At 37.6% G+C, this 18150-nt stretch overlaps 1 protein-coding gene across 1 annotated transcript; it reads left to right on the top strand.

Annotated features, from left to right (window-relative positions):
• Positions 1-40: 40 nt before the first annotated feature.
• VPS37A (VPS37A subunit of ESCRT-I) lies at positions 41-18018 on the top strand. The gene is made up of 12 exons (XM_068942779.1): positions 41-322; positions 4117-4191; positions 5092-5206; positions 6063-6163; positions 7089-7305; positions 8387-8457; positions 9615-9742; positions 9827-9885; positions 9978-10046; positions 12683-12826; positions 13569-13649; positions 13965-18018. The coding sequence occupies exons 1-11, from the start codon at positions 192-194 to the stop codon at positions 13647-13649; spliced, it is 1191 nt and encodes a 396-aa protein (XP_068798880.1). The 5' UTR covers positions 41-191; the 3' UTR covers positions 13965-18018.
• Positions 18019-18150: the final 132 nt, after the last annotated feature.

The following is an 18150-nucleotide window of genomic DNA, read 5'->3' as shown; positions in this document are numbered from 1 at the left end:
CACCCGCGCGCACCACCCCCCCTCCCGTCCCGCCCCTCATAGGAGGGGTCGGGCGCGCGGCCGTGACGCGCGACGCGTGTGACGCGAGCGCGCGCTGACGTCGCGGCGGCGGCGCTCGCTCGGCCCCTAGGTCCCGGTCCCGGTCCCGGTCCGGTCCCGGTCGGGGTAGACGGGGCCGCTCCGCGGGGACGATGAACTGGCTGTTCCCCTTGGCCAAGGGCGGCGGCGGCTCCTCCTCGCCCGCCGCGCCGCTGCCCGCCCTCACCAGCCTGCAGCAGCAGAAGCAGCGGCAGATCGAGTCACTGCGCAGCGCCCACGCCGCGTGAGTGACCGCGGGGCGCCCCCCGGCGCGTCAGCGGGAGAGCGAGGCGCCGCCATGCCAGGGCGGCGGGCCCGGCGGGGCGGCAGGACAGGCCCCGGGAGGGAGCGGGCGGCGGGCGAGGCGCCGAGGGGCGGCCCGCCGGGGAGGCGCGGCCCGGCGCCTCTGCAGCCTGGCCCAGCGGCTCCCTGGCGTCAGGCCTGAAAGCCTGGGAAGGGACACGAGTTGTGGGTGTCAGGATCAAGCCCTACACCTAGAAACAGCGTGGTTTCTCCAAAGTCAGGACCCAGAAGAGTGAAACTGGGCGTATGCGGGAGCCTGCAGTCGCCGTGGTGTAAGCAGCTCAGGCACAGTAGCACTCCAGCTCCGTGACTAGTTTTCCGACATAGGGTGCTGATTTACTAGTGCCTGACTTTGTATTTGTTCTACAGATATCGGGTAGGGCCTTCTCCCTCCCACCATGCTCTACCACCACACTTTTTGCACAAAAATACCTGACAGACTCTAGCTGGCTGCATGCTGATCTGACCTGCCTAACTTTTTCTCTTCTTATTTGTTTAAAGTGTTCATCTCTTGAATCATTTGAATTGTGGATCTCCTTTTCAGTTAGATTTAAACGAGGGCCAGTTCCCATGATACATGTAAATGGTGTTTTTAGTGAACATGTAAGCAGTCATCATGCTTCCTGGGGTGTTCAAACCACTGTTGAAGTGGAATGGCTGAGATGCCTCCAAAAACCGTCAGGAAAAAGAAAAGAGAATGTTTCTTGCTGTGTCAGGCTGAGGCCAGCAGCAGGAGGGAAACTGATTGACAGCCTTCAGAGTAGTCAAGAGCCAAGTGTAATAGCTGCAAACCAATTGCTGTCTTAATATTTAGAATTAGCATGTAAGAAACGTAGATGTGAAGGTGTAGTTTGTTATTGTTGGCTGTTCAAACATAAATCTGTTCAGAACCAAACTTTCACAAATATTTTTATTTTAAAAGCTCTCTATTTGGGTATACAGCAGCTTAAGCTTATCTAACTGGAAGTTTCTGTTGGCCAGATCTTTGCCTTTTGTTTTTATCTTTTTCTTTGTACCAGGGACTTTAAGTCCTCAAAGATGTGGATTTTTTTGTTTCCCCCTGCTCTCTCCAGGTCAGCTCCCTGAACTGATTTACTACCCAGTTCTGCAGACACCAGGGTCAGCATACACACGGGCCTCCAGCCTGAAACCCTCCAACCTTTGTCCTTCCCAGAGAAGGATAGTTGCTCAACCACAACTTTTCAGCAATGTGAACTAGCCTACATCGTCCCTCTTAAGGATAGGCAAAAAAGCAAAAAAATAGGCAAATGAAAGAATACTTTTTGGTAAAGCTTAAAATTTTGGTGAAGGGAGACTTATTACTGAATAAATCTGCCTAAGTGTTCCTCATATTCCGTGTTTTAAAAAGGAATGTGTACAGGTCCAAGTTCTCAAAAGTGGAAAGGTTTTTTGGGTGGAACTGATGTGCTTGCTTGTGCTCTCCAGAGCAGCACAGATGAATAGGAATGCAACAAGGTTTGTTTCATAAGTAATGATTAAATAAATATCACTCTAGTATTTATTCCTGTCTTTCTCCATTTATACCTGAAATTCTAAAAACTAGAGTTTTAAGTTGTATGTGCGCATAACACTTCAGAAGGGTACGAAACACTCCTACACTGAACTTTTTTTTTTTTTTTTAAAAGCAAGTAATAGTATGGAGGTGGGGGAGGGACAGGGACATTTCCAAAGATGGGTGCAAAGAGGCTTTCTGGGAACAGCCAGTGGTCACTATTACCAGTTCTAGCTATGTTTGGTCCCCTTAGGAGGGTGAGGGAGAGGGTAGCATTAGTAACCAGGTGCAGACAGAAGAGGAATCAGCCTGCTTTTTAAGCTTAATTTCCTTCCCCCTCCCCTGCATGTAAGAGATCTGCAGAGGTATAGAGTAGCTTCTTTTAACTGAGGTGTTATAAGATGAAGCTGATTTTTCTGACCTTTTTTCTCTCCCAGTACCAGCCTAGGTATGTTTATGCTGTTTGGAACTGTTGCTTCTGAGCTAAGTTTACACCTCCTTCTTCTTTTCCTCCTCTGCGTTCATTGGAATGCTATCTTTCAAAGCAGTCTTGCTCTGCATACAAATTGTAGACTACTTTGAATGCTGAAATCAACTTCTTATTAAAGCAGCTGTTTCTGAAGAGTTTCTGAGTAACTGGTCTGTTACAGAGGAGCCAATTTGCATTCATTTTCTTAATATTTTCACAAGATATATGTTTTCTCACTCAGTGCTATCAGGAGGGCTATGTCTTGAGTGTCCTTGGCTTATAGAGCTTTAAATTTCTGCAAGTAGCTTTTCAGAGGAATGCTATTGAAAATATCTGTGTAAATGCATAGAACTCAGTGCATGTGGAAAAAAATGACTCAAATGGTAAGCAAGCAGGTCTCCTGTAATGTATGCCTTAAATATTTATTTGTAGGCAGCATAGCAGAGTGGTACTTAAATGTGAACCAGGTGTAAAGCCTTGCAAAGGTAATTTTTTTTTTTTTAGGATAAAAATCAGTTTAGAAGAAAGCAGTGATGTGATGTCTTATAATAAGCCAGTAGATGGGGGAAAATAAGTTGGGAGTGTTGGCAGATCAGCTGGTAACACAAAGCATTACAAAACGGAAGTGAAGCTTTGCACAGGTTGGAAGGTAGGAGGAAACCTGACTTTGGAATAGTAAATGGAAATCTGTGGAGGAATCAAAAAGGAATTAAGTATAACAAAACTAATGGGTGATAGTGACTTTCTTGGCATTTTGAGTGGGTTGAAGGGATGGAATGGCTGGGAAGTCAACAATAAGGAAGAGGTCAAGATACCATAGTGTAATTCAGAACATACTTTACATCTGTGTATTATGTAGTAAAGTTAAAATTGGTGAAATGCTGGCTGTCTCATAGTTGTCACGATGGTCATAGGAAGGAAAGGTCTAAGTGTATAGATACGGTTTTGGTTGTGTTGTGGATTTTTTTTTTTTTTTAATAGCTTCTACAAGCTTCTGTGGCACTTCTGCAACAATGAACTTGTCTGGCCAATTTTTACGGTTTTTGGGCAGCAGTGTGTTTGTCTAAATTGCAACCAGTGCAGCAATTGAAAAGGAAGTATCTTACTGCATAAATAGCAGTACAACAACAGGAAAGGTATTCACTGTATTGGTGATCACAATAACCTTACTAAAATAAGGCGTGAAGTTTTGATGTAGTTGCTGATTTGAAAGTGTTCTTTTTTTGTTTATGTGCTAAATACTTTTCCTGGCAAAAGTGGTATGGTGTCTGTTTATGTGTACAAAGGACGATACTCTTAAATATGCTGTAGCAAGATTGGTTAAAAGAATTCATGTCTTATTCAGCAAAAAGCTGTTTACAATAAAGTCATCTTATGATAAACCCACAGCATGTAATTTCTGGCAGAAAAACAGCAGTAAGTACATGTATTAAATGCTTCCTCAGTTAAGACTGCAGGAACACCAATCAGAAATTTAGACACTGAATCAGTGTCCTGCCCTACATACTAAAGCAAATGTGGTCACAAATTGTGTGATGATTGGTTTTCATTTCTTAAAACTTACGTTGAAAATTAAATTTGAGGTTAACTTAAAGCACGTTAACTTGCTCAAGTGATTTCAATTTTCTTCTTAAATAAGTTTAAGAAAACTAAATGAAAAGAATGTCTGAGCTAATGCCTTTTAGGTTGTAGGTACAAAGACTGTTATATTGACCATGAGTCAAATGCTAACGGTTTCTTTGTTGTTTGACAGCATTGCAGAAATTCAGAAAGATGTGGAATATCGACTGCCATTCACTGTAAAAAACTTGACAATTAATATTAATATGTAAGTAGAGCGCTTCTATGTGCGTCCTGAATGTTATTTTTTTTCTCACAAAAAGTAGTGGTAGAATGTAAATGGCTCCCATCTCATAACTGTTTTTCATAAACTTCACTTGCATTAGTAGCTGTAGTGACTTGAGTGAAACTAGTTGCATTCACGATGCAGAGGCTCAACTCGAAGCGTAACTGATTTTTCCCCATACTCAATTTCTAAGAGATCCTGCATGTTTTAGTCAAAGCTAAGTAGCATAAAACTAAGCATTTCTGATGTCTGAGTCCCCTGCTAGTAAAAGCAAGTTTAAACAATAGCTTACTAATCTGCTGCTAGCTCCTAGTATTTACTCTTTCCTCAGTAAGTATGATCTTTTAGATCATAAATTAAAATTGATTTATGGTAACATTTCTTCTGAATTTACATATTTTTTGGGGTGCTTTCATTCTTTATGCTGGCAAATGGTCAAGGTATCCTATTCACAAGATTTTATTACTTTAGCCTCAAGTTTCTGATGTGTTGTCTGATATTCTTACAGGTCATACTGCATTGTCTTTGTTAGAAAGTTATTAATTATTAGAGAATTCTTGTATTATGAGATATCCCCAACACATTACTACTTTTGCTTTGTCTATGGACATAATTGTTTCATTGTTATCCAGGCCTTTTCCGTAGCAAATACCCTTTTCAGCTCCATGGAAGCCTAAGTCTAATCCCACTAAAGTGGCATTATTACTAATTTTGTAACTGAGTAATTCTCTTGTGTGGTTCACGCTATATTTCTCCATAACAATTTTCATAGAAAAGTAAGCTTATGTAATTAATAGTGTGTTTTCTTTGTATAAGAAGTCATCTTAAAGCAAACTTTATTATGGAGTATGGCTGTAGTAATGGTTATTTTTATATTTACAGCTTGCTGCCGCCTCAATTTCCGCAGGAAAAACCAGTCATCAGTGTTTTCCCACCTGTGAGACATCATTTAATGGACAAGCAGGGTGTATATGTGACCTGTCCATTAATAAGTAATGTATGTATAATTGGTAGCTTTACATATGTCTGCTATTAACTAGCAATTTTAATGCATGTCATGTTAGGTTATTTCCAGTTCTTCTGGCAAAAAGACTTGCTCGCATCCTAATCCCTTTCAAAATTTTTTGATCTGAAAACAAAAATTCAGTAATATTCAGTATACTACTACTTTTCCTCTTACTACTACTACTACTGAATTCAGTATTTAGTATATCTAAAACTGTTTGAAGTAATGATGGGTTAGAAAGTTACTGTCAGTTTCCTTCATAGGACAGGTAGCACAGATCTTGTTTCTCTACAGTATATTCCAAGTAAAGGAGGAAGATATTTTAAGACAGTTCTGCAGCCTAATTCTTTCTGCGTGAGTTCTGATAGAAAAATACGAAGGTCTTAGTTCTAATGTGCAGTATTTTAATGTGTTTTTCATTTATTTTCTTTGCCAACACAGATGTGTCTTTTAGAATGACTTTTTTCCGAATGCAATTAGTAGTGCTTTTTGTCTCAAATTTAAATCTTGATTGATTTTTTTTTTTTTTCAAATGTAGCTTTGTAGCTAAAGGGTTTTTTTTGTTTGTCAGAGATGGCATGCCTAATTGATTCTCCATTTATAATGGCATATTCAAAAAGTCTTAGGTTCTGTTCAGTTCTGGGTGGCTTTAGCACTTAAAGGAACAAAGTTTCTAAAGTATTCGGAGCTGGTGTATGCAAGTTTACATTTGCTGATATGTCTCAGAAATCATTTACAGCACTGCCATGTGGGTGTAATAAATGGTCATGTTCAGCATGTTTCAGAGGTGTTGGATTTCGGAAATAATTTTTCTTCTGCATTTAGCTTTAATTTTGTTTTTAACCAGTTTACAATGCACTCGGACCTTGGAAAAATTATTCAAAGTTTATTGGATGAGTTTTGGAAGAATCCACCAGTTTTGGCTCCTAGCTCAACATCATTTCCATAGTAGGTGTTTATAAACCTAATGGAACTATATTAACGATATTATTTTAAAAACTGTAAAGATTAAACAAGGCATTAAGGCATGGGGAAAATGAAATAATGTAGTGGATTTATTGGGAGACTTGCAACACCCCTGCCCCTGCCTTTTGCAAATTGATATGCATGCTCGATTACATGATTGTTTTATGAAGCCGCACTAAATTGTGTTGGATTTATTTTATCAGCATGCTAATATCATTTTACATCGTTTAATTTCTTGAAAATGTACAAATGTTTACGTTATCAGATGAAATCTTGACTTCTCTATAGAACATGATGTGAGCAGTTGGGTTTTTTTTCCCCATATTCTGTTCATAATCTCCCAGGCTAGGAAGTACGTTTTTTTTTTTTTTTTTTGCACAGATGTGAATTTAAAAGATGATTGGATTAAATATGTAAGGCTAGCCTGGGATATTCAGCCATGAGTAGTATAGTTGTACAGACAAGGTTGTGATGTTTTACATTACAATTGTGGATTTAAAAAATCATTCATGTTGTTTAAAAGTACTTACATATGTGTTGCCAAAGCCATTAAATGCTATACTGTAAATGAGAATGAATAACACAGATCCATTTCTTAGGACTTCTAGATGGAAACAATTTGAATTTATGCCCTCATAAATTTTTGAGAAGCAGATTTCTGAATATGCTTCTGATTTAATCTCTAACAACTAAAGAGCAATTGGTTTTTTGGTTGTTTTATAAGCATGTAGCTTAACTGACTTGTATAACTGTAGAGCACTATAATATGTAAAGCGAACTTTGTATGTCACAAGTAGAAGATGATAAAAATTTTTGTTCTCATTTAAAAGTTCAGTATTATTCTCTCTTGTACATGCTCTAGTAATTATAACTGAAATGATAAGAAACGTGCTGTCTCTGTTTTTAGCCTTTACAGCAAACCAGCTGGAATGCCTCCGTATGCTCCTCAGGCGTTTCCATTTCTTCCTCCGTATCCACCTCAAGAAACAAATAGAACTATAGCCCCTGTGCCAGTTGCTGAATCAGTTCCTTCAAGTTACGCTGCGGATAAGCCTGCTGCTCCCTCTTATGGCTTGATTGCTGATTTGCCGCTGCCTGTTCCAACAGCGGAAGCAGCACTTCAGGTTTGTGCGCTGTGAGGTTTGTTGCTCAAATTGTCCGATACTGGCTGTAAGTCCCCTTAAAGGCAGACAGGGCAAGGCTACAAACTCAGGGGAGCAATCTAAGTTGCTGTACTTAGTTGGTTTGCTGGTGCTAGGAAAATGAAACTGTCATTTTGGTTGTGATGAAAAGGTTTTGAAAACAACGTTGAAGCCAGAGCAGCAAGTTTGTCTTTTCTGAGTTTCAGTGACTAGACTTTGTGCTAAATATTTTAGTTATATATTTCTTTTCAGCTGCACTATATTTTTAAGTATAAAGTGACTGTTTTTACAACTAGGGAAACTGGAAAAACTCTTCTATACAGGATTTCTTGGGTAGAATGTATCAGGTGAGATTGGTAGATTGTCTCCAGTCTTTAAATGTAGGATATTTTTCTCATTTTCACTTGGTTCAAATAGCTTATCTTCATGGAGCTTGAGTGTGTGTATGTGTACTCGCTTCCCCAAAACACACACCCTCACACATTCCTCTTGCTCTGTGCTCTAGAAGACAGCTTTTTGAATGTCTTCCAATAAACTTAGATATCTCAATGTTTCATATTTCTTTCATGATGAGGTTAAAATTATGTCTTTAGATACCAAAGCTTTTTTAATCTCGGAAGGCACGTTTTGTTCATATGGTAGAACTGACACTTTTTACCTTCTATGAGGACAGATATTTTTCTTCTCTAGATACTTTTTTCTGAGGGTTATAGCTGTAAACACCACTTATGAGATATGAACATTTCTGTTTTTTAGTTCTGTACTTATTTTTCTGAATTACTCCTCCTGTGTCTATCTCGCGTTATTTAACTGATCTTAAATGGAGGGCTTAGCAAGACGGAGTTACTTTCCTCCAAATTTGAGTACTCTTTTGTGACATGCCACCTCAAATGTCCTCAGGTATTTTTGTTGCTGTAATTGTGTCATCCTTTTTTTATTTGGAGACTAGTGCTATAGCTACTTACTACTTTGTTTTTACTGTGGCAGATATTCATTTACACGCTTGAATTGTCAAGAAGTTGCTGTTCAAAGATTTGCTAAGCATTCCTAAACTTCTATTTAGGTTGGCCAGAATGGATTTACTTACAAGATGCCTGATGTCCCTGATACGTTTCCAGAGCTCTCAGAACTAAGGTAAATTCTTAGAACGTGATAAAACTATCATATTTGTTAAAAGGACATTATTGCTGGTTTGCGTATTATTTTTCTCTGTCCATCAGTGAAAGTACTTTGTAGAAGTGGTAAATAAGACAATTTTTTCTGACCATACAATTTGCTAACTGGTAAGTAAGCCTTGTATTTAAATTCGCTTCTTTTTTAAGGTCTTCTCAGTGGGAACAATATTTCAGGATTCAGCCCCTGGAAGAAACAGCTATTTGTACTTTTTCTAACTATCAACATCTTTTGCTCTATCTTCTGGGGCTTCCCCAGGGACTTAATTGCTACTGGTAGAACAGCTGTAACTCTTGAAGGAGAAAAAGGGAAAGGAGAGTGGACTTCAGACTGGCTTTGTGTTAAAAGTATTATCTTGTTACAATTCAAAAAATCAGATCAGTTATTTTCATAGTAACTTACTCAGATCTGTTGAGACATGCTCCTTTATCTATTGTCTATGATTGGAAGGATTATTATTTAGTTATTAATTCTGAAAGGGTCTTGGGAACTTGGTTTATTCACCTGCTGATCTCATCTTTATGGTGTTGTCATAGCTTACTAATTGGAAGCTCTGTTGTTTGAAGGAAAGAAAAGGACCTTTGGCAAGGAGAAATTCTATTTCTAGGCTTCTCTGGGCACGTTTTAACAGTCTGTGTTGAATTTAGCTAAATGGACTATAAGTTCTAGCAGCGTCTTTAATATGTAGCAGAAAGATTTGAGGGTGTGGGTTTTCTGGTTGTTTTTTTTTTGTGTGTGTGTGTGGGGGGGTATTTTTTGGTGGTGTTTGGTTTTTAGGAATAAAACAGTTCAAGGAAGTCCGGTACTTGCAAGAAGACCAGCTTAAATTCCATAATTCTTCTGTAAGCAGCTGAGGCTTTAGAATTTGTTGGCAATATGGCTGTATCCAAAAGTCACAAATGGCTTTGCAGCTGTGCTGGGTAACATTAAAAAATGCTTTACAGGAAGTAAGGCTTGAAATGAGACCCTTTCACACCCTGGTTTTTAAGCTCGGTGCTGCAGATAGTAGTACACATAATCGAAATTTACAAGTGAATACCTCAGACTGCCAAATTTTGGCAAAAATGAGTAATGTTTGCTGTTAGCTTTAACTCTGCTTTCTCTCTGTTCAAATCTAGTATATCGCAGCTGACCAATATGAATGAGCAAGAGGAAGTGTTACTGGAACAGTTTGTGAATCTACCACAGCTGAAGCAAGTCATTACTGATAGAGATGAGTTAGTGAAAAGCATTGAAGAGCTGGCAAGTAAGATGTCAAAACATTAGCATCTCTGGCTGTGTTCCAGGAACTGAATCCTTAAAAAATAATAATAGCGGTTTTATTTTACAGAAAAAAACTTATTGTTGGAGCCTAGTTTAGAGGCAAAAAGACAGGCAGTGTTGGATAAAGTAAGTGGACAATGAAAACTTTTCTGAAAAAAGTAGTTGCAGTGTTCTGTATTTTCGGGGGGGGAAAAAATATTCTTTCTTTTTACTTCCAGTATGAGCAACTCACACAGATGAAAGCAGCCTTTGAGAAAAAGATGCAAAGACAGCATGAACTTAGTGAGGTATATAATCTCTATTTCATATAATCTTTTAAGAATACTTGATTAAAGCTGAAATTTTGACTTATGCCTTTATCCATGAAGAATACTCTTCTGGTTGAACTCTACTTCTATGAAATAGTGATATTCAGTCACATCAAGTACTAAATAAAACAGAGTAAAGTGCTAACTAGTCTGAAAACTGTTTAAATTGCACTGCTGTTTTTTTTTTATGGTACTGCAGAAACAAAGTTGGAAGAAGTGACATGATGAATGAGCCTTTTGATCTCTTCTTAGGTTTAATCTTATGGCAAACAGGTTTAAGAATAACATTATTTTTAATAAAAGCCTTGTTAAATTAATATACCCATTTAACATAAGGATTTTTTTTAAACTGTACGTGATTAAAATGGTTAAAACCATTGCTGTACAACCCTAAATTCTGTGATTCGCAAGGTATGCCAGTACCTGTGCTGTCAAGCTTTGCACATTCGAAAGCCCAGGTAGGGGAAAGTTGTCACTTCAGAAAGTAACTTGGGAAAGGAGAGAGTAATTTCTTAGTGTATGCATTAAAAGATGCAACTTCTTCAGTGCAGAAATTGTTTTATTGTTTGTGAGATTTTTATCTAAGAGTACAACAGTCTATGAAGACAGCGTGCATAGTATCTGAATTTCAAAATGCAACAGAATGTGAAATCACAAGTAGGTAAACTATAGGATAGCAAACTCTCCTGACCTCATTAGTGAGCTAAATGAATTAAATGCTTTCTCACCGGAAAATCAGGACAGACTGACTGCTAACGTCTTCTTTCTGTGTAATGGCCTTGAAGTGGACAAAGATAGTCACTTGGCATTGAGAAACTTTCTACTTCTGTTAGAAACTCCTGAGGAATAGGACAAAACACCCCACTGTTAAGTTACCTTTTCTTTTTTCAAAGTCTGATTTGCCGATTAAATCTAATGGTTAGGAGGCTGAGAGCTGGAGTTGCAGCTGGATATCTGTGCCCTTTTTTCCCCACATATGCTGTATCTTAATGTTTGAGATGCTTATTTTGTAGCGGTCTCCTCGTATCTCTCCTTCAAAATTCCGAGCAAGTCTTTTGCCTTGTAGTGTGGATGTATTTTAGTTGTCTTTTATGAGAGCAAACTTTCCTCATTTTACACGAGAGCGCTGATTAAATCAACAGAATTTTTCTGGTTGTGTTACAACTTTACAGTAGGCAAGCCAAATATTTCTCATGGGGTATATGAGGGGAGGTGCAAGCATCTAAAACATTATATATAAATACCTTAAGGCTGCACTTACGGCTCTGTACAGACTCCTGCTGAAAAAATGGATAGTGTTCTGTCTAATTGCCCCAACATAGTGGAGGCAAAATAATGAAATAAAGGTATGAGTTTATAAAAGCATATAAGACTGAGTATAGTGGACCAGATTAGCAGCCCATCTACTTCTGGAGTCAGCAGTAGTGTCTTGCATAGCTCTCCTTGGATTCTTTTCAACAAGTTCCCTTCTAGGAAGAGTCTTTTAGTCTCCCTTTCGATCATGTTTATTTCCTATATGTATAATAGCTTGTGGTAAAGAGTTATTTAGTTTAGCTACATACTGTGGATGAACCACTTTATCTTGTTTGAGTCTGCCACCTGCAAACATCAGGTGATTATCTCTAGTTTTTGTAGTGAAAGATGCAGTGAACATTTAATCCCTTTTTTTACTATGCTATTCAAGATTTTTTAGGTATTAGTCTTTGTCTTTTCTGGGCTAGAGTCCTAATCTACTAGCTTGTCGTAATTTGATATAAAATTACTCCTTGCTGTTTAATGCGTTAAGTATACAACCAAACCCAAATCTGTAGTTGGACTTTTAGGGGAACAATTTTTTTCTGTTTTTCCTAACTGCTTCAGATGCAATAAAATAAGAGGCCCAATGTAAACTGCTCTGAGGTTTGCTGAGTAAAGACAATGAGAAGCAGTAGTTTGTTCAAAATTGTGTTTCTACTAGCAAAATATTTTTCTCTTTGCCAAACTGTTGCTTAATAAGGGAAAAAAATACTGTTAAGTTTTTGCAGAGTTATATATGGACGTTATTTTCCGTAATACCTATGCCAGGTGTTTCCATAATACCAGCCAGGGACTAAGTGAGGGAGATTACATATTAATAGCATTCACTTTTGAAAACCTAAACTAGGATTGACTGAATCATTTCAAGGTTATTTAAAAGCTGAACCAAAAGGAACTTTTATTACCTTAAACTTTTCTGGTTCATAACTGACATTGGATTTCAGTAGTCTATTTATTGAATGCACTTAAACAATAATTCCATTCAGAAAGCGCTCACTCAACCTGGCATATTTATGAGCTAGATGCTTTCAACAGTGTAGAATATCAAGGTGAAAAGCTTTATACACTTGTGAGAACAAGATTGTGAATCAAGTTGAGGTCAAGAACTCAACTGGCAACAGTTTTCTTGGACTGAATCATTTTTATTTTGTCAGTTTACACTGTTTCTTAGGGATGATGCTCCATTTAGTCATTATTATTTAATAATAATAATGCTCTAGCCACATATCCCATGTTTATATAGTCATCTATCTTATTCTTGGGAAAAAATGGATTTTGATGGACAGATTAATATTAAATAGGTGTTTTTATTTTCTTAGAGTTGCAGTCCAAGTGCTTTGCAAGCCAGACTGAAAGTAGCTGCTCATGAAGCTGAAGAGGAATCTGACACTCTTGCAGAAGACTTCTTGGAAGGCAAAACAGAAATAGATGACTTTCTCAGTAGTTTCATGGAAAAGAGAACAGTATGTAATGAACAAGTCATTCTAATCTGAGAGAAATACAGCATATAGTAAATAAATTTAAGACTTGAGCAGACTTGAGCAGTTTTTTGGTTCAGAATAGTGGTTTAGCAAGCTTCAATAAAAGAAAAATATATCAATAAGTGCCTTCAGTCACTTTAAAATGGAATCCATGTTCCTAAAGAGTATATACTTTTAACACAGGAGTACCAGGGTCTCCTGCATGAGAATCTAGGTCTGTTCTGTTAACAGGTATTTTTGTGAACCGTATTCTTTACCTTGTAACAATATAAGGAAGACAGTCACAAGCGCATTTTTAAATTTGGGAAGAAGTCCATAGAGAATGGCATGTTGTATAATACAACTTTGACCCTTAATTTATTAAACTTTCTAAACTGTAATTATGCTCTTGATGGCTATCACCAAATAGGTAACAGGTTCATAAACTGCTTTTCTTAATAATGGTCTGACAAGAGCAACTTGGTAGCGTAGCTTTTCTTTAAAGATGTTTAATAAATGCATTTCGTAACATAAGAAATGATTCTTTTCTTTTTGTAAGCAATTTCTTCGTAGTGATGTTATCAATTTAGACAATTACTCAGCTTGAATTTTGGAAGAGAGGTGGTTCACAGGACTTTTACTTTTCAAAGAGCCTGTAAAGTAGCTAAATCATTAATGAGAAGTTGCAATATATGTAGTACAAAATTCTTTTCAGGAATCACTGGTCCTATGTCTTTTCTTTTAGCTTTGCCACTGTAGAAGAGCCAAAGAGGAAAAACTTCAACAGGCAATAGCAATGCACAGCCAATTTCATGCTCCGCTATAGGTAAACTGCTATTTTAATATTTGTGATGAACATGTTTTTATTTTTTAAATCTGCCACATTGTTGCACACTTATTAATTTGCTAATTGCAAATTTGTTTATTACAATATGTAGTGTTGTAATAATGCTTCCTGTGAAAATCACATTCAAGTGAAAATCACTAACTCCATCTACTATTTTTGTTCGGAGAGAGAAAACAGTCAGTAGCTGCAAAATTTCTGTTTAGGACTGTGTATGCTGCACCTCTTATCAATTAAATCTGAAACTTAATATATAAGGAGTTAAAAATGTCTAATTATGGAAATTTGTCTTTACAGAACTCCTGCAAAATAGACCTGCCAAGAGAAGAGTGAACAAACCCAATAAAGCACACTTTTTAATAACTATTATTTGCAGATAAGCGTTTCATCATATGTGGTTGTATTTCTAGAGAAGATTGTATACAGAGCTGAGACAGTTTTTGTACAAATAAGAATGTCTCTTTATATTCTCATTGTACACATGAGATCCTTCTATTGCAATCTTTGCACTAATTTCTTGTATTTATTGTTGATAGTTCTTGTTATACTTGAGTTCCTGCTGCTATACCCCATTCTTCAGAGCTTAAATACAAAACCATGTAATTTTGACTAGCTTTTTACATTTTTATAAAAACATGATTCATATCTTTTGTATTATTAACTTTAAGCATAGGTTTGGCTTGATCTGTGAAAGAGTTTGAGACAGCTGGTAATAAGGCTTTGGAAACTGAAGAAGTTAATAATTTGAGGTTGTCAGTGAATTCACAGGCTGTTTTTTCTTGAAGCCAAAAGTGTTTCATAACAATTTTTTTAAAGTAATAATACAAAACTAAATATAACCTGTATTGTGTTTTGGATAAGTAGATTTGACTTAAGCAAAGTATGTTTTGGAACAAATTATATTGGAATCAAAATCAAATAAATGATCTCCAGATTTAGTGTTGCTCAGTAGTACTAATGGAGTTTTGATTTCAGGAGTGGCATGGTACCTACCACTGTAACTAAACGCGATTTTCATTTAGTGATTTCATTTTCGTATTTGATTTTACTTGGAAAGAAAGAAAAAATTCAAGTCACTTCCTAGTTTTGGTGTCTCATGCAACATGAATACATTTATCACGTGAGGAACCCAAAAGCGCTTTACAAAAACTTGCTTCTAGAGTTCTTTGTGAAGTAGCAGTTATTTTCTCTAATTTTTAAGAAGTGAAACCTGTTTTGTCTAGGGTTACACAGTGTTATATCAAGGCCACTGATGAAAATTTGGATCAGTGTGTCTTAATCCTGTCCTTTAATCACTGAATGTTCTCAGGTGAGCTCATTTTTTTTCAGGATGGGGGATGCATCAGGTGAGAACGGATAGCACAGCCAAGGACCAAGTACAGTATTCTGTAGGGAAAAAATGAGCCCCTGAACACATGCATATGTGTTATCTCTCACTCTTGTAAAAAGACACATTCTTTTATTTCGTCAGTGAATTAAGTTTTCCTGAGAAAAGTCAGATTCTAGAAGAAAATAGTAATTGTACAGTTATGCGACAGAAATGATGCAGAAAAGCTGCTGAAATTAATCTATCAAGAATCCTGCTTTTTTTCTTTGTATCTTTTGTCAGGAAGCAGTTTGGAGATAACAGCCCTTTTTTCAGCCCAGACCAGTTACCTAGATAGGGTCACGGGACATTGCAGATTCAAGTTCCTAACTAGAACAGGTGAGGCCAGGACAGTGTTTCCTGTACTGGTAATCTTCTGGTCAGTCCTAAAATCAACACTCTTCTAGCAAAATGGAATAATGTATTTCTTTTCAGTTGGTGGTTAAGTGAGTAAACTTGCAGTTATGAAGGTCACATAAGCACAGCAGGAAGTCTAATCCACAAACTAGTAAAACTTCAAATAGGGTGTTAGTCTGTGCCCTATCATACTTGGCAATATTATGGTGGTCTGTCTCAAGCTACCAGTTTTCAGGGCGAGTAAATTGTTCTTTGGTACTTACGGTGATTTGTATTTGTAGGTTTTTTGTTTGATTTTTGTTTTTTTGTTAAGCTAGCCCAAAATGTACAATTAGATGTCCCAAGCAAATGGAACTATGATCTGAATCAAAAAGGATGCTTAGGTGCCTGAAGCTTGTAAGTACCACTGGTTAAGTAATCATTTGGAGAATATCTTCTTCCGCAAAAAAATTATTTCCACTGAGCGTGCATAACACTGCCTGTTTATTGATATCACCCTTCCGCTAACATGCGAACTAAAGCCCTAATTCAAAATGAGGCCCTATAAAAAGTGTTCTAGATGGTTTGGACTCTGGTCTCTGAGTACTGTAATCCCTGCAGCCTTGTAGAAGATTTAGATATAGGATGCACTCTTAGCATCTTACCTTTTTTTGCAAATTTCATCTACTTTTTTGCTGAGTGAGCAAATTGTTCTGGATCTTTTTCTGAGTATCTTGGTAAGGGGCTTAAAGAGTGGACACACAATTCTATGTAGGCTAGCTTTTTTTTTCCCCCCCCCTTTCTCTCTGCACAGAGAAAGGGACAGATGACCAAATACTTGGTGTTGTTCCTCAGTTGATCTAGTATCTCCCTTTAAACACTTTGTTATGGTTTGGAAGAACAGATTTTGTCCTCATCTGCTACCTCCTGCTGGATGTTATGTAATGCGTTGTGGTGCTCTCCTTCTAAAGCTGAGCTCTCTAGCTCGGTCACCTTTAGAGGATTTGTTTCCCATACTAGTACTAGTTCTCAACACTTTAGCTTTTCCTCTTAGGCTACTCCTGTATTTTCTAAGAGAGCAAACTTACAGATTCAGGACTTCTCTCTGCAGTCTTTCTGATGCCACTGGAGGAGAGTCTAGAGGAAAAAGTCAATGTTCAGTATCAGTTCTTAGTACAATGTTTCTTGTTCAGGGATATGAATGTTCAAGGTCCTCTCTTTTCTCTTTGTGTTCTCTTGTTATTCCTGTTACTACAATATTTTCCCCTATTTTTAGCCCCTCATGCAGTCACAAACTCAACCTTTGAAAAGAAGCACAGAAGTCTGTATCCACTGAGGGTGTGCTGGGTTAACTACAGGTGTCCCGTAACATGCAGGAAACGCCAACCTGTTTCTGGTTCTCAAAGGACAAGCCAATCTACTATTGGGTTATATCTCTTTTCGATTTAGTCCCACTCTAGTTGTGCCAATGATGATGATTTTTCTCCTACTCTTTGTATGTCACCAGAAGACCCAGCAGAACACTGATCATGTTCTGTCAAATAAATAATGCTAAGTTGTCAGGCTTCTAGCGTGCTGGTAGTGTTCACTGTTAAGCTCCTCCCTTGCCTTATCTTGCAGAAAGGTGAAGTGTAGGTGTAACTCCAGCTTGAAACAATTTCCTATAAAGTGTAAGAGAATGGAAGCTGCTGTTAGATGCATATTCTGAAGTCTCTTAAAATGTGGTAAGTGAGCTTTTAAGCAGTCTAGGATAGTAGAGAGCATGCAGTGACTGGCTTCTGAACATTGTTGCATTATGGCCATATTCACACAGAGGTGTTCTACTAAATGGAACGGTGAAATAAATTAGTAGGAATACAAGAGTTAGTATGAAATACAAGATTAAGGAGGTGACGTGTCTTCGGGGCTGTTGTAGTTTTTTGGGAGGGAGGGTTGCATTCTGTAGTGCAACAGCTGATTGAGTTGGCTTTTGATATATTTTAACTCCTGATCTCATTGCTAAATGTTTTGTGGTGTTGAATTTAAGCCTCTTATTCTTCCTGAGTCAAGTGACTACTGAAATCCAGAACAGAAATCTCTGTATAGCGATTGTAACTGACATTATTAAATTTTTTTTGATTTGCAATATAAGGCTGTGAAATTGAGTAAGTTTCTTTAGGGTGATCTTGTGTACAACTGTGGAGTTAATAGTACTTTCTGTGGGGGGTTATAGAAGGAAGTTTTCCTAGCTTTCACAGTATGTTTGATGTGCTGATTTTTCTTAAAGGTATTGACTGTCAGCTGTGTACAGCTATGCTGGTCATAACTACAAGCAATAGACTGTAAATTCTTAGTACCACTTAAATGTTCTTACTATAATTGTTGTTTGCTCTGTAAATACTCTGCAGCTTTGTCAGTTTGGACCTTGACCAAATACAGAAGTTAGAAATCTTTGTTAATCTTGTTTCTGTCCAAGTTGTTTTTGCTACTTCCTTTGAAGACTGGGAACGTTCCCTTAAGAAAGATTTGGAGACTTTCAGGTAAAGCTGAATTAGAGCTCTGGCAACATGCTTAAGACAGTTATCACAGCCTTATTGTGTACATGACTCTGAATAGTAGATACTGTAATATGTTAAACTTACAAATAAATGCTTTGGGATTTTTAACAAGTCTGCTAATTGTCTATGTTGTGGGTGGATTCATGCCTTGCAGGACTTGCTGGGTCAATACAGAATTGTGTTGGAAAACAATTTGCAAACAACAAGCAAATTATACTGTCTGTAGTAACAGAGTCAAGGACAA

This window comes from Struthio camelus, chromosome 4 (genome assembly GCF_040807025.1).
Source record: "Struthio camelus isolate bStrCam1 chromosome 4, bStrCam1.hap1, whole genome shotgun sequence".
NCBI classification, from domain to species: domain Eukaryota; kingdom Metazoa; phylum Chordata; class Aves; order Struthioniformes; family Struthionidae; genus Struthio; species Struthio camelus.
This window is presented reverse-complemented; position numbering and strand designations above follow the sequence as displayed.